Source organism: Paramisgurnus dabryanus, chromosome 24, assembly GCF_030506205.2.
Source record: "Paramisgurnus dabryanus chromosome 24, PD_genome_1.1, whole genome shotgun sequence".
Lineage (NCBI taxonomy): Eukaryota > Metazoa > Chordata > Actinopteri > Cypriniformes > Cobitidae > Paramisgurnus > Paramisgurnus dabryanus.
The window spans coordinates 13,698,644-13,713,290 of NC_133360.1; the positions used below are offsets into that span (position 1 = coordinate 13,698,644).

The 14,647-nt window shown below is 38.2% G+C and overlaps 1 protein-coding gene across 1 annotated transcript in view; it reads right to left on the reverse strand.

Annotated features, from left to right (window-relative positions):
• polrmt (polymerase (RNA) mitochondrial (DNA directed)) overlaps nt 1–14,647 on the reverse strand; it is a 76,101-nt gene that overhangs the window by 49,895 nt on the left and 11,559 nt on the right. Inside the window, exons 6-7 of the mRNA XM_065246356.1 lie at nt 10,603–10,752; nt 283–450 (exon numbers count right to left, since the gene is read on the reverse strand). Coding sequence (XP_065102428.1) covers nt 283–450; nt 10,603–10,752 — 318 coding nt within the window. The remainder of the gene's footprint in view (nt 1–282; nt 451–10,602; nt 10,753–14,647) is intronic.

The window sequence follows — 14,647 nt, forward strand, 5'->3', positions numbered from 1 at the left end:
GACTTATACTCTGGAGTGACTTATAGTCCGGAAATTAACACTATTTAACACACATAGGATTATAAGCTTTAGTCGCTTGAATACTTATTGTTATGAAATAGCACTAATGGTACTTTGTAAAGCATTGTCTAAAAGTTGCAATGAATAATTTATGAATAGGGTATATACCTAAAGAAATGGAAAGTAGTCTTGACAAATATTTTTTAAGTTATGTACACCCACATGAGTCAACAATATTATTATGCATCTTTAATATCATACTGAATAAGAGTTTGAAAATACCTGCAGCATGATGTTCACATACTCCTTGTCATCCAGGATAGACATGTAAGGGTATATACAGGTACTCCAGCACCTCTGGCTGTTATTGGCTAATATCTGTTTCCTGTCTTTCAGAGCCTGAAGCAGAACTTTTTCCCAATGCGTCCGCTGCGTGGCTAATAATTCTCTCTGTACAAATATACAAGTAAATATACATTGATCTTCTGTGCTTTATTGCATACGTGTAACATCATTCAAAAGTACAAAATTCATAGGCCTTGCATCATTTGGACTTGCACAGGGATTTGGAAAAAGAGGTTTGAATGTGTGCAATGGATGGGTGGTTAAATTGGAAAATAGTATTTTGCATAAAAAAATAAGTCTTTTTTAGTACCATTAAAAACATCACTGAGCACAGAAGACATTAAAAATAGACATATATATGATTATATATATATGAAGATAGTTAAATGTATCTTTTGTAGCACAACAGAAAAAAAATTTTTTTTACATAACATAATTTAAAATTAGGGTGGGATGTGTTTAAATTGCATTTTAATGTAAAATGCAACCCATATATTTCTTAAAGGACACCTATTGTGCAAATTCCACTTTTACAAGGTGCTTGGACATAATGTGTGTTACCAGTGTGCAGTGTTAATTTCGTTGACGAAGACGATGACGAAAAATATTCGTCAATGAACCTTTTTTCACGGACGAAGACTAAATAAAAACTAAATAAAAGTCAGATATGATTACGAAGACTGTAACGAAATATAACTGACACTTTAGTCAACGAATAAAAATAAGACGAAAATGTTAGGGAGGGACGAATGGAGAAGAGATCCAATCAGAGCTACTCATTTTGTGGGGAAAGTTTTGTGGGATCCAATCAGAGCGAATCTTTGAGGGTAGGTAGATCTACGCAGGCAGTAGAGGCATTTTAAAAACCCGCGGCAAAGTTCGTTTTCACAACAGGTTGTTTACATTATATTTAGTTGTACAATCTTCGTTACCCAGCTTTGGCAGATTTCAGTTGACTTCGCTCGTTAGCAACACGCTAACGTTTTGCGGTGCACCCGATCCGAAGACATGTCTCATTAACAACAACAATGTCAGAGCTAGCGTCTAATCTGATCACACTTCAAATATGACAAGACGACAGCCTGTAAAGATGACTCATCCAGAAATACATGCAAAGGTAAACATGCACGCTAAGGTTATTTTATAAGATAAACCACCGTGTTTTTGCTAATCTTGGAATAACATAGAAACAAATGGAATACACATCTGAACTGTATTGATTGTATTGGATTGTCTGAATTAATACTGAGTATAAATATTCAGTGTCCTCAAATTGAATGAAATGTGTAACATTACTATTATAGTATATATTGTGGTTTTACATGACTGGACAAAGTGCGTGTGTAAGTGCGTGTGTGTGTCTCTGTCTGTGTGTCTGCGCGCGTGTGTATCTGTGTGTGCATGTCATTTAGGGAGAAGGCATATCTTTTTCAGGGACCATGTATATTTTTTAGGTAGAGCGGGCGTTATGCTTATTTTATGTGATATTATCTTTTGTGAAAAAGCCACGGTCAGTTTTTTGATATTAAGAATAAAATAAAATACGTGTTTTCTATAACAACCATTAAATCTGTCTCTGTATTGCATATTCAAACCTTAATACCATTCCATAACAGACTAAAAAACTTAAGACTAGACTAAGACTAAAACTCTTATGATATTTCGTCGACTAAAACTAGACTAAGACTAAAATATTTCAGATGACTAAAATAAGACTAAAACTAAATGGTGGGACTTCCGGTTATGGCGTGGTGCTGAGAAGACGCGAGCGTTAACCCTCCTGCAATTTTTGCAAATACAATCCTTAAAACCTACGTAAAACAGTGCTGTTTCGCAGAGTATTTTGTGTAAAAAGACGTGGGGTTAAAATGTCACCAAAACGGAAGACTAAGTCGCATGGGAAAATAGACGATGTACAAGATATGCAACAGGGCTCGGGTCAAACTGACGACGACACGAGAGATACGGAGGAGGATGGCGACGGCGACTCTGTTAAATCATCCAACTCCAGCTTTAGCAATGCCGATGTTGTACAAGCTATCAAAGATATGGAGAAACGAGTCACAAATAAAATCGACGGGGTTATTTCAGTGATCAAAGAACTGACTGAGAGAGTTAAAGAAGCCGAGGAGCGTATCTCTGGTGCGGAGGACGAAATCGTGCAACTTAAGGGCCATGTTAAAACACTACAATCACAAATGGAAAAAATAACAGAAAAGGCTGACGATTTGGAAAACCGTAGTCGACGGAACAACTTGCGATTGACGGGCCTGCCAGAAAAAGAGGAAGGCAATGATGCGTGCGCGTTTCTCGAGAAATGGCTTCCAAGAGTTTTGGAAATGGATGTAAACGAGCCACTGACTCTAGAACGAGCACACAGAGTGGGGCAAATGCGTGGCAAAGGAGACAACCATGGCAATCGAGATGCTCCAGCTCCGCCAAGAACACTTATTATGAGGTTTTTGAACTTCAAGCAAAAAGAGCAAGTGTTTAGAGCTGCACGGGCCAAAGGTTCAATTCAATACAAGGACCACAGTATCCGGTTTTACTTGGATGTGTCGGCCGAGGTTCATAGGAAGCAGAGAGCATACGACGGAGTTCGAAAGAAATTAAGAGACCTGGGAATCAGTAAACACAGGGTCGTCTTCCCATCACGCCTTCTGGTTACTCATCGAGACAGGTCCAGAATGTTTGAGAACCCATCCGAGGTGGAAAATTTCATTGAATCATTAAGCAAAGATTGACGGTAGGCCTATTAAAATAGGGGCAGGAATTTTCCGGAACAATGTTCCCAAAGTATTTTTACTGTTTATTTGTTGGGTTCTCAGTTCTCGTTCATAAATGGGAGTATATTTGAAAACAAGGTGTATTTGGCTCAGGCCAGTGATGTTGTACAAAAGTTATGATAAGGTACTTTGTTAAAAATCTGTTAATTTGTGTTTAAGTTTGGATGTTGTTCAAATACGTAGGAATGGAAAAGCAGAATGGGTTGCGACAACAGAGTTCGTAGAGTTCTTATAACGTTAGTTCCTCACAGGTGTGTGGATTAGGCAAACCCATATAAGGAGTGGAATAAGAGGGAGGGGGGAGTTGACTAAGGAGTGTAAAAGTTACTGGTCAACCTTAAATGTATGTTGTGTGTGTTCGATGTTAAGTGTCAATGTCTTTTTTTTATTAGTAGTCTTTTTTTCTTTTTGGGTAAAAACATTTTGGACCTAGATATGTATATGCATGATAATCCAAACACACTCCATAGACCAAAAGATAAAAATAATGGGAGATATAAATAAAATAACATTTGTAACATGGAACTGCAGAGGGCCGGGTAATATAAAAAAAATAAGGCAGGTAATGGATAGAATTAAACTTGTACAAGCAAAAATAGTTTTTTACAGGAAACCCACATGGTAATGGGAGATACAATTAGAATAAGGAGGAGATGGCCAGGTCAAGTGTTCGCTGCCTGTCACACATCGGGTGCAAGAGGGGTAATGACACTAATCCATAAATCTATTCCAGTACAAGTTCAGAAGGCAATCAAAGACACAGCAGGAAGATATATTATTTTACAAGGTGTTATGTTTTCAGAAAAGATAAACTTGATCAATGTCTATGGACCGAATGATGATAACCCAAACTTCTACAAGAATTTATTCCTATTGGTTGCTAATCTGTCAGGACAAATCCTTATGGGAGGGGACATGAACTGTACACTAGATCCGCTGAAAGACCGCTCTACTAGTATTGATAATACACATACCAAGTCCAGGTCAGTACTTCATAATTTTATGTAAGACCTCAATCTTTTAGATATTTGGAGACATCTCAATCCTGCAAAAGTATCATATTCATGTTACTCAGGTGCTCACCAAACATATGCTCGTATTGATTATTTTTTAATATCAGCACAAATGTTGAATAGAATAGATGATGTTCTATATCACAGCATAGTTATATCTGATCATGCAGCAGTAGAACTAGTATACAGCTGCACTAACTGGAGAAAAGAACCTCCTAGGTGGCGTCTTCAGATAGGTTGGCTCAGGGACCCATCATTCATAGAGTATTTGGGGAAACAAATTGATTATTTTTTTGAATACAATAAAACTGAAACATCAGCTTGTGTCAGATGGGAAGCTTTCAAAGCCTACATTCGTGGTCAAATTATCGGATTCTGTAGTTCCAAAGCTAAAAGGTCCAAACAAAAATTGATAGAATTAGAGAACAAGATCCAAAAGTTAGAAAAAGAAGTGATTCATAACTCAAACGACTCAGAAGATACTCATAAACAATTGCTTTTGCTTAAATCCAGATATAATGATTTGTCTGCAAATAGAGCAGCAGCGAAAGTTTTAAAGCTAAAAAGTGCCTTCTATGAGCAGGGGGATAAAGTGGGAAAACTACTTGCATGGCACATTCGCCAGCGCCAAACAGAACGTGCGATTATAACTATAGAATGTGCAGGGGAAAATATAGTAGATCCATTAAAAATTAACGAAGCATTTAGTAATTACTATAAGAATCTGTATAGCTCGGAACGTCCCGCTAATTTGGATATTCAAACACAATTCTTGGATAATTTAAATTTACCCCAGATATCAGAGGAATCCTACAAAAGTTTAGACGAAATTATAACAGTGCAGGAAATCGACGAGGCCATTGACTCTATGACATCTGGGAAAGCAGCAGGCCTTGATGGTCTTCCTATAGACATTTATAAAAAATTTAAAGGAAAATTATTGCAACCTTTTTTGGATATGATTTTAGAAGCATATCATGAAGGAATACTTCCAGTCTCGATGAGAGAAGCACTAATTACACTATTACCAAAACCGGGAAAAACGAACACAAGATGCGAAAATATGCGCCCAATTAGTCTTTTAAATTCGGACACAAAAATATTATGTAAAATTCTAGCAAGAAGACTTGAATCAAAATTATCAGATCTGATAGGAATTGACCAAAATGGTTTCATACAGCGAAGGCAGGGATTCCATAATGTTCGAAGAGTTCTTAATATTCTTCATGAACAAAGGGGAGAAAGAGATACAGCCCTGTTATCATTAGATGCAGAAAAGGCCTTTGATAGGGTCGAATGGCCATATCTATTTGAAGTTTTAGATAGACTAGGGTTTGGCAAACAATTTCTAAGTTGGATCAAGTTACTATATAACAAACCAATGGCAGCCGTTCTGACAAATGATAGGGTCTCAAAACCATTTAATATTGGTAGGGGGTGCAGGCAGGGATGCCCCCTCTCACCTCTCCTCTTTGCTATTTCTATAGAGCCCTTTGCTCTTGCTGTAAAGAGTCATGTGGGTCTAAAGGGTATAACAAATGGACAGGAGGAACATAGGATTGCTTTATTTGCAGACGATATTATTTTATTTAAAAAAAAACTAGATTCATCTGTACCTGCATTATTAGAATTAATTGAAATTTTTGGGAAAATTTCAGGATACAAAATTAACAAATCCAAATGTTCCATTATGTTATTAAACGAAAATGATAGACAATGTCCCAGCAGGTTGGTTAAAACATTTAATCCAACCGAATGTTTTACATATTTAGGCATTAATATTGTACCCAAGATAGATGAAATACCTCAAGTGAATTATAACCCTCTTTACGACAATATAACTCAGTCTATAAAAAGATGGTCATCTTTACCCATATCCCTAATTGGTAGAATAAATATTTTAAAAATGAATATCTTGCCAAAGTTTTTATATTTATTCCAAAACATTCCAATGCCTCCTCCATCAAACCTCTTTAAAAATCTTACAAAAAGCTTTACTAAATTTATTTGGAACAATAGACGTCCACGACTCCGGCTCTCCCTTTTATACCTCCCATATGATAGGGGAGGACTTCAATGCCCTAACTTACAGTGGTACTATTGGGCTGCCCAACTTAGAACAATTATGTTTTATTTTTCACCCCAGAACCACCCCCCGTGGATGAATATAGAATCATGTTCCGTTAAATCAGGTCTACCACTAAATTTACATCTTTACTCCTCAGACCTCAAAGATCTTAAAAAGTCTATTGGAAATCCTATCGTGGAAAACATGATAAAAGTATGGTTTGATGTAAAACAATACTTAAAAATTCCCAACAGGTTATCTTATTTTACACCCATCTGGGGCAACTCTAAGTTTATTCCAGGACGATGTGACGCAGGTTTTAAGACATGGGCCGAAAAGGGGATTTCGAAAATAGGGGATTTATATGTTAACAATATTTTAATGACATTTGAGGATATTGTCAATAAGTATGATGTACCAAGAAAACATTTTTACAAATATTTGCAATTACGAAGTTTTATACACAAGTCACAAAGTAATGCCCTTGGTACTCCACCTTTGTCTGTTCTAGAAAAGGAAATCACAAAAGACTGTTTTGGTAAAGGATTAATATCTTTGCTATATGGACTAGTGAACTCAGGTTCACAAGAATCAGCGGATACAAAATTACAGGCTTGGAGAATGGATGTTAATGAGGACATTGAAACAAGTGATTGGAAGGAGGCATGTAAAGAAACCCAGACTCAAACAATGAGTGCACGATTGAAATTGTTGCAATATAAATGGCTAATGCGGACCTATGTAACTCCAGTAATTTTGCACAAATGGAACAGTAATATTCCGGACCTGTGTCAAAGGTGCAACAATGCTAAGGGCACTTTTTTTCATTGTATTTGGGAGTGCAGCTATATACAGCAATTCTTGAAAGATGTAAAGGTCATGGCTGAAAAAATTTTAGACATTAAAATATTGTTAACACCCTTGACTTTTATACTTCATTTGTACCCTGTGGAAGTTAAACTTAAAAAACATGAATATTATTTTTTGGATATGTGCTTATTACAAGCTAAACGGCTTATTTCTCTACACTGGAATTGTGTCAATGCTCCTGACATAAGACGCTGGCTTAAAGAAATGGCATCAACTATGTCCATGGAAAAAGTATGTTACATTCTAAAGGATAAATATAAAACTTTTGAGGAGATATGGAGTCCTTTTGTACAATTTCTTAAAATGGAGGAATTTGATGTTTAGAGGCATTTAGAAAGACTGTGGAACACATGCATAGACTGCAATATATTGTAAAATCTGATTGGGGTCAGCGTATTGGAATTGATACTGTAAATGTTATTTACCCTTTTTATGTATGTTTTTTTTTTTTTTATGTTTTGTGCTTTTATTCATTATATATTATAAAAGCAATAATTATTTTATAATATTATTTTCTACTATGACTTATTGTCACTATTAGAATTAGGCAACTATTTTATTATCTCTTTAATCTTTGTTGGTCTTTTTATGTTTTGTCTTGTTGGTCGTAAGATGTATGTATACATAAATGTAAAAAAAATCTAATAAAAAAAAAGAATAGGAAAAAACTAAATGGTGTGTTATTCAAAAGACTAAGACTAAGACTACATCAGAATTTGCTGCCAAAATTAACACTGGCAGTGTGTGAACACAACCACCCTTCGACCTTGTTTTTTTAAACCTCATTAAACCAAAGCAATCTCAGTAGACATGCTTTTTTGATTCTCTTATCAATGTGAGGTCACATTGATAAAGCCCCGCCCACTTACAGTCCTGCATTACCATAGTTTCTGCCCTCAGTGAGTTGTACGCTGTCCACAATATCTCAATAGTGAGATACTATTGTCTCAGACTGTATTAATCTGATCTATTTGAACTGAAAGTGCTCACTGTCTGTTTGTAAGGGAGTGAGGAGCTGCAGCTCAATTGCATTTAAAGGAGACATATCATGCTAAATCCACTTTCTTGGCTCTTAAATGCATTTTGTTGTATATTTGTAGTGTTTATAAGTACATAAAAGTTGAAATTAGTCTCTTCAGGTGCTTTGTTGATATCTTTATATTCTGTTTTGGTCATATTTTCCAATCGGTTCTGATTGTTCTATTATCTATTACGTTTTTTGAACAATTACGTCACAGTATTTGCAGCGGAACTGCTAAATAAGGACATCGACTTCCAGCCCAACACTACGAGCAATCCGCCATTTTATATTTCTCGCTGCGATATTGTAGTCCAAGCTCAAGGATGCAGAAGTTACGAGAGCGTAAGAAATGTACTCACATCTGTGGGTAAAGTCATTTTTGTGTGCCCGAGGCACTTTAAGGATAACTACTTCACCAATCTCCGCCAGTATAAAGAAGGATTTGCCGATAGACTTCGTCTGATTGAGGGGTCAATTACTTCTTTCTTTGGAGACGACGAGCAGAGCACTTCGGTAAGCAGTTTATAACTTAAAGTAAAAAAGTAAAGTACACGGTGGTCATGGTTTAGCAGTGCTGTTTCTCACTCCGAAGGCTGCAGCCTGCGGAGATCGCTTTTGGGCATCAAGCCTGGTTTAAGTTAACTGAGCATCACATTTGCAAGTCATAAGCATATTACAACAACTTACGATTAACTAAGAATAATAGTAAACTTTATAATTGTTAATATTCTGAAATAAGACCGTCTTGATGACGTATGCAGCCTAGATATGCGACCTCCGGAGGCTGCAGCCTCACACCATTGCGATACCTCCATATGAAGACGTTGTTCTGCAGGTTCGTCGTCTTCATTTTCCTCTCAGTCCGTTTCCGACTCTGGCGCGAACATATAAGGCTGGATGGACAAGTCTTCCGTTGTTGACATTTTGTGAATAACGAGTAAATAAAAAGTTTCTGTGCAGCTAGATAATCGTATCTCTGCTATAAAACTACAAAAATGGCCGAACGGGGTGGAGTTTAACCGAGTGTCACCTCTGCAACCTGGAGAGGGGGCAGGGTATGACGTGCATTTAAAAAGACAGTACCAAAACGAGTTGCTCTCAGATGCACATCAGAAAAGGGGTAGAAAGGGGGCCTGTGGGGCTATAATAATGAGGAATTCAGACCCAAGCATTGCAGTTTTGCTTTACATAGACCACAAATAGATGATTTATATGTAAAAAGGACAGATTTAAAAGCATGATATGTCTGCTTTAAAGGTACAGACATTAAAACAGCGGATTTTTGCTCCCACTCCAATAGGGCCATTTTTGACATGCTATAATAAATGATCTGTGGGGTATATTGAGCTGAAACTTCACAGACAATTTCTGGCCACTTATATCACATCTTGCAAAAAGACCATAATAGGTGCCCTTTAATATTTTACTCTATTTACTCTACGCAGCTGCTGTCTGCGGCATATTTATTACACTACATACTCTCCATTCATACAAATTACGACTTTAAATTAAAATCTCATGTATATGTAGATGCAATACAGTTTTGGATCTAGCATGCAGCCATTCCCGCCCAGCTGAAAGTGGGCCATCTCTTTAATGGGGTGCTTTTCTCTTTCCCTCAGAAATGACACAGATCAGACATGATGACCCGGCAAAGCAAGGGTGACGCTTTCACCAGGCTCAAATGGGACGCATTACAATGCATTTCGATTTCATTAGAGTCTACTGCAAATGTTGCAGGACCGCCGGGGACCTTTCTCTCTTTACAGTAAAAAAAAAACACAGGCGGAGGACGGCAGTGGAGGTAAATGCTAACGGAGAAAAAAACTGGACTGTGTGAATATGCCAACGCACAAGGTGGAAACTTTCACACATGTCTGCATTTAGACAACGTACAATATGACAGCGTAGGTGCATGTCTGAAAAAATATGATGTGTTGACTACTGCAAGAAACATCTGGGAGTCACCACGCGTGTATTAGACCTTTAAATGCCTTTTTATAATAGTTTCCTATGTTTAAGGATTCACGCCACGTATATTTCAGTTCATGTCACACCAAATATTAATGCTGGCTCATGAACCAGCATTAATCATACAATATAAAAACCAAAGCTAACAGTCACTAATATATAAAGGTACAGTACTGTGCAAAAGTCTTAGGCCACCGTGCCACCAGTAGATTTGTTGTTTTTGAAATAGTATACTGACCATACACAATTTTTTATCAGTCTCAGAAATCACAGCAAAATAGCAGGAATTTTAAAATCCTGTATTTTCTGTTTGTATCTAAATAAAGTATGCGAAAAGCACATGTAGACGGACATTCTGCTAAAACAACAAGGCTGGTAGTGGCCTAAAACTTGCACAATACTCTATCATATAAAAACAAAACTAACTACTATATAGTCTACATACAGTATTTGGTGCCTGTGCTTTTGCTCTTTAAATCACATCAGATCACAAACATGCAAATTGTTTGCTGCATCTTGGTTTCGTACCATTTTGGCCATGTGGCTGGTGACGGGCTTTATGGCTTCCACGGAGTCGATGGTGACAGTGTTTGCCGACTCCATAGCCAGCTGATGATTGAACCGATCCTGCAGCTCTGCCAGGCTGAAGTCCAACTTAGGATACGTGACCCCTTCCCTCTATAAAACAAAGGGTTGGAGGGTGAGGTGGACAACAGGATGGAGGAAAGCCATTAGAATCAAATGTGAGATTTAAAGGTACCATGTGTAAGTCTTAGGATGATATATTGACAGAAATGCAATGTAATATACACAACTATGTTTTAATTACCATAGAATGAGCCATTTTTATCTACATACATCCTTACATGTGAGCCGCTATTTTGTGCCATTATGTTTCTACAGTAGCCCTAAACAGACAAATTGCTCTACAGATGGCACTATGTTGTCTCAGACAACTGTGACGGCTACCGTAGCTTCTCTATGTGCTTCGAAAGGGAGGGGTGAGCTGTGGACTGAGCCGTTGGCTGCAATTCGCAACCTCACCACTAGATGCCGCTAAAATCTACCCAGTGCACCTTTGACTCTTTCCCCGCCATTGACGAGTTATTTTGTAAATTGTGACAAAACGCTTCCCTGCCAATGACGAGTTTTTAGAGCAAACCATTTTCGCTATTATCCACTAGGTGGCGCTCAGTGTTGGGGAAAGTTACTTTTAAAAGTAATGCATTAGGCTTCAGTCACACCAAAAGCGCTTTAAACGCTTGCAAACGCAAGGCGCGACGCACTGCCTTTTTTAAAAAAAGAGCAGTGCGACGCGGCTTTTCATATTGCTAAGCAACCACCGAGTCAGCTGTCTTGTCAATCAAATATTGAAGCGTGAGCGCTCTTTTGCTGTTAACTGTCATATCAGCAGAAACTTTAAAAAGAGGACGCTTGCTCTGACCTTGTTTGAGGATGAGAGGTGCACAAACACGCAGGAGAGAGTGAGCGAGTGGAGTCCGGTTCTTCAAAGCAACTGTAAACTTCCCTCGCCACAACGTAAGGCCCGCCTCTCCCCTCATTCGATTGGACAATGGAAAGACACGAATGACGTCGGGCGCTTCTCCGCTCTCAGCGCTCCTTCAAAAACGCGTCCGCGGCAGGCGGCAAAAAACCGCAAGGCGCTCGGCGCATAAACAGCGCGCAAACGCGCCCTGCCCACAGAATATCATTCAAAAAAGGCGCCTGCAACTGCCATAAACGCTATTGGTGTGACTGGCCCCTTACAATATTAAGTTACTCCCCAAAAAAGTAACTAATTGCGTTACTTAAGTTACTTTTCATGGAAAGTAATCCTTACGTTAATTTTAAGTTACTTTTATGTTACTTTTTCTAACTTGGCTGAGGCTTGATCTCTTTCAGGCCTTCCAGGTGTTTTTTATGATCGCAAAAATGTCAAGTTCTGGCCTGCCAGAACTTAAAAAATACGGTATTGTAAAAAATACGGTAAAAAATACGGTATTTTTCACACAATTTACTTATCTGTATACCGCGGTTTTCACAGTCCTAAAAACAGGCTGATGTCTTCCTTGTTCTATGAAGTCCCTCCTTCAGAAATACGTAACGAGTTCTGATTGTGTAGTTTGTTTAGTGTGTTGTGATTCGATAGCAGCTTAGAGCTTGCCGTTAGCTTATCTGACGACTGACGTATTCCTGTGGGCGGAGTTTAGTCAAAAAACTGTTCTACTGACGTCATTAAAGCAGGAAGTAGAGGACTGTAGTCCAAACCGGCCGTTCGCTGTAGGCTTTGAAAGGCGAAAATATATCGCCTGGCAGTGAACTTTGAGCTTTATAATTTTACAGCTATTATTTACGCTATTATAGAAACATTACACACTAACTAGGGTTTAAAAAATGGGATCAGGAAGAACGTGACCTTTAAACTTTTGTTAAAAATATAAAAAAATGCTGGCGCTGGCTGGCAACTTTTTTTAAAGCTGGCAGGGAAAGAGTTAAATTCGATTTGAATACCACAGTTAGCAAAATCTATATTTGCTAAAGAAATTCCCATGAATTGGCAGTATTTTCAAGATACAGTTTTAATTGAATAAGTTTGCTATGACCATGCACTGACGTGTATTTTATCTGAACTGCTATTAGCATTGTATCAGATTGCATAACATTATGAGAAAAGCAAATCCTTTGACGTTCCCTGGCAGATCAAGTGAGCTGTGCGTGTGTAGTGATACTATATGTGAACCCTAGACGATTCCCTAAATAATGAGCATAGGAATGATAACAGCCAGAGGCTTTATACTGAATATTACTGCCTGCTTACGCATAACTGCATGTGAAGCCTACAAGGCTTTAAAACTCATTAACACAAACATACAAGTGACTAATGCAGATACTATTCACACTTCATTAATAAATAAAAATATGAAACTGCTCCAGGCCTAGAGGAAATACGAGCAGAGCAAGTGCACATATGAGTTAACGTAACCATAGCATTGCTAGTAACTTGTAAAGCTTTCCTGGGTGATTAAACACATTTGGGCCCTATGAATTCTAGTGGCAGCCCTGGACTCGTGATATGATCTCATGAACTCTTGGAACGGTCTGGCTGACAGCCAAATGGGTGGTCGTATATGTAACTAAGGCATATATTACTGCAACAGCCTGCGAAGCGGTGCGGAGAATACGTCAACGCGAGCCGCACGCCGACATGTAGAGCCGTTTATTATTTGAGTCAGCGGTTCGCACAGACATCTGGAAATTAGTCAAACAAATCATGGAAGACTTTCGATAGGACAACTCGGTCTGGGCATTAATATTCGCCAGGGAAGCAGGAACGGAGAGGAAGACTGCTAAATCTGTCCTCGACAGAGATCACATGGACGGCGGCCAAAGTAAGCAAAAGGTTATGGCAGGATAAATCATGCCGGCGGCGATGACTACTACAACCCGGCCAGAAGGAACACAAGGTTCAGTGTTGTGTACAGGGACGGCTAGGCAAAAGCCCATATTTCCACAAAACTGCCGCCTGACAGGAACACGTGCGGAGACCTCTGTGTCATTTTGAGCCCATGTGCAATGTAGAGGCAGATGCTTCTGTGGGCTTCTGTAAGTCTAAGGGTCAAGAAAGGGCAATGTGTTATCTGTAACCATATTCTGTACTATATTATGCAAATGCCTATACAGCAAAGTGTAAAAAAGTGTTGCATTACTAACTGGGCATTACTAACAGACTAAGAGACTGTGATAAACTAATATCACATCAACTAGCTTGGTCACTTTCAGCTCAGACCTTCAGATGACCCAATTTCTGCCAACTTCCCAGGAAGTTTCTATTCAAATAAAAAAGTTGTGGGTGTGGGTTACAAATGGGCTCATGTGCACCTGTGGTAATGAATCAACAGGGAAAAAGGGCATAGTGGGAAATTGGTTTTGGGGTAGACTGGCTTTATAACAATACGCGGTGGGGACAAAAATAGTCTGGATACTTCTGTCTGGAGGAATTTCATAGCAGATGACAGCTGCCATGGTTGTAAGACTCGGCTTTTTGTCACACAGACATGTTCAGGCAGGTCTTTTAATGCAACCCAAGATGACAGGTGACAAGCATCTGGTGTTTTATTTCCATGGTCTTCGTATCGACATTTTTGCGGTCCAATTACGTTATTTTATGACCGGCTCACTAACAAAGTAATTACAGTAATTGAATGATAAAGATGATGGTGTTTGTGTAAGACAGGATTTATTTTTCCAAAAGAACAGTATGTGAATAAGAACGAGGTCTTTTATGAGTGATAAAATGTGCATGGTCTAAGGATTTGGGTGATATATGTAGAGCATAAACAGCTCCAGTTAAATGACTGAACGCATAAATAGAAATTCATATAAAAAGGAAATATAAATCACAGCACAAACCAAAATAGAACAGGACAGAATAGTAGACGCATAAAATAGAGGAAAAGTACAATAGAATATACAATTATTGAGAACAACAGAAGATAACTAAATAGATCAAAAATAAAATAGAACAGAATTCACAATAGGAGAATATGACAGGAAATTACATGACATGAGAGAA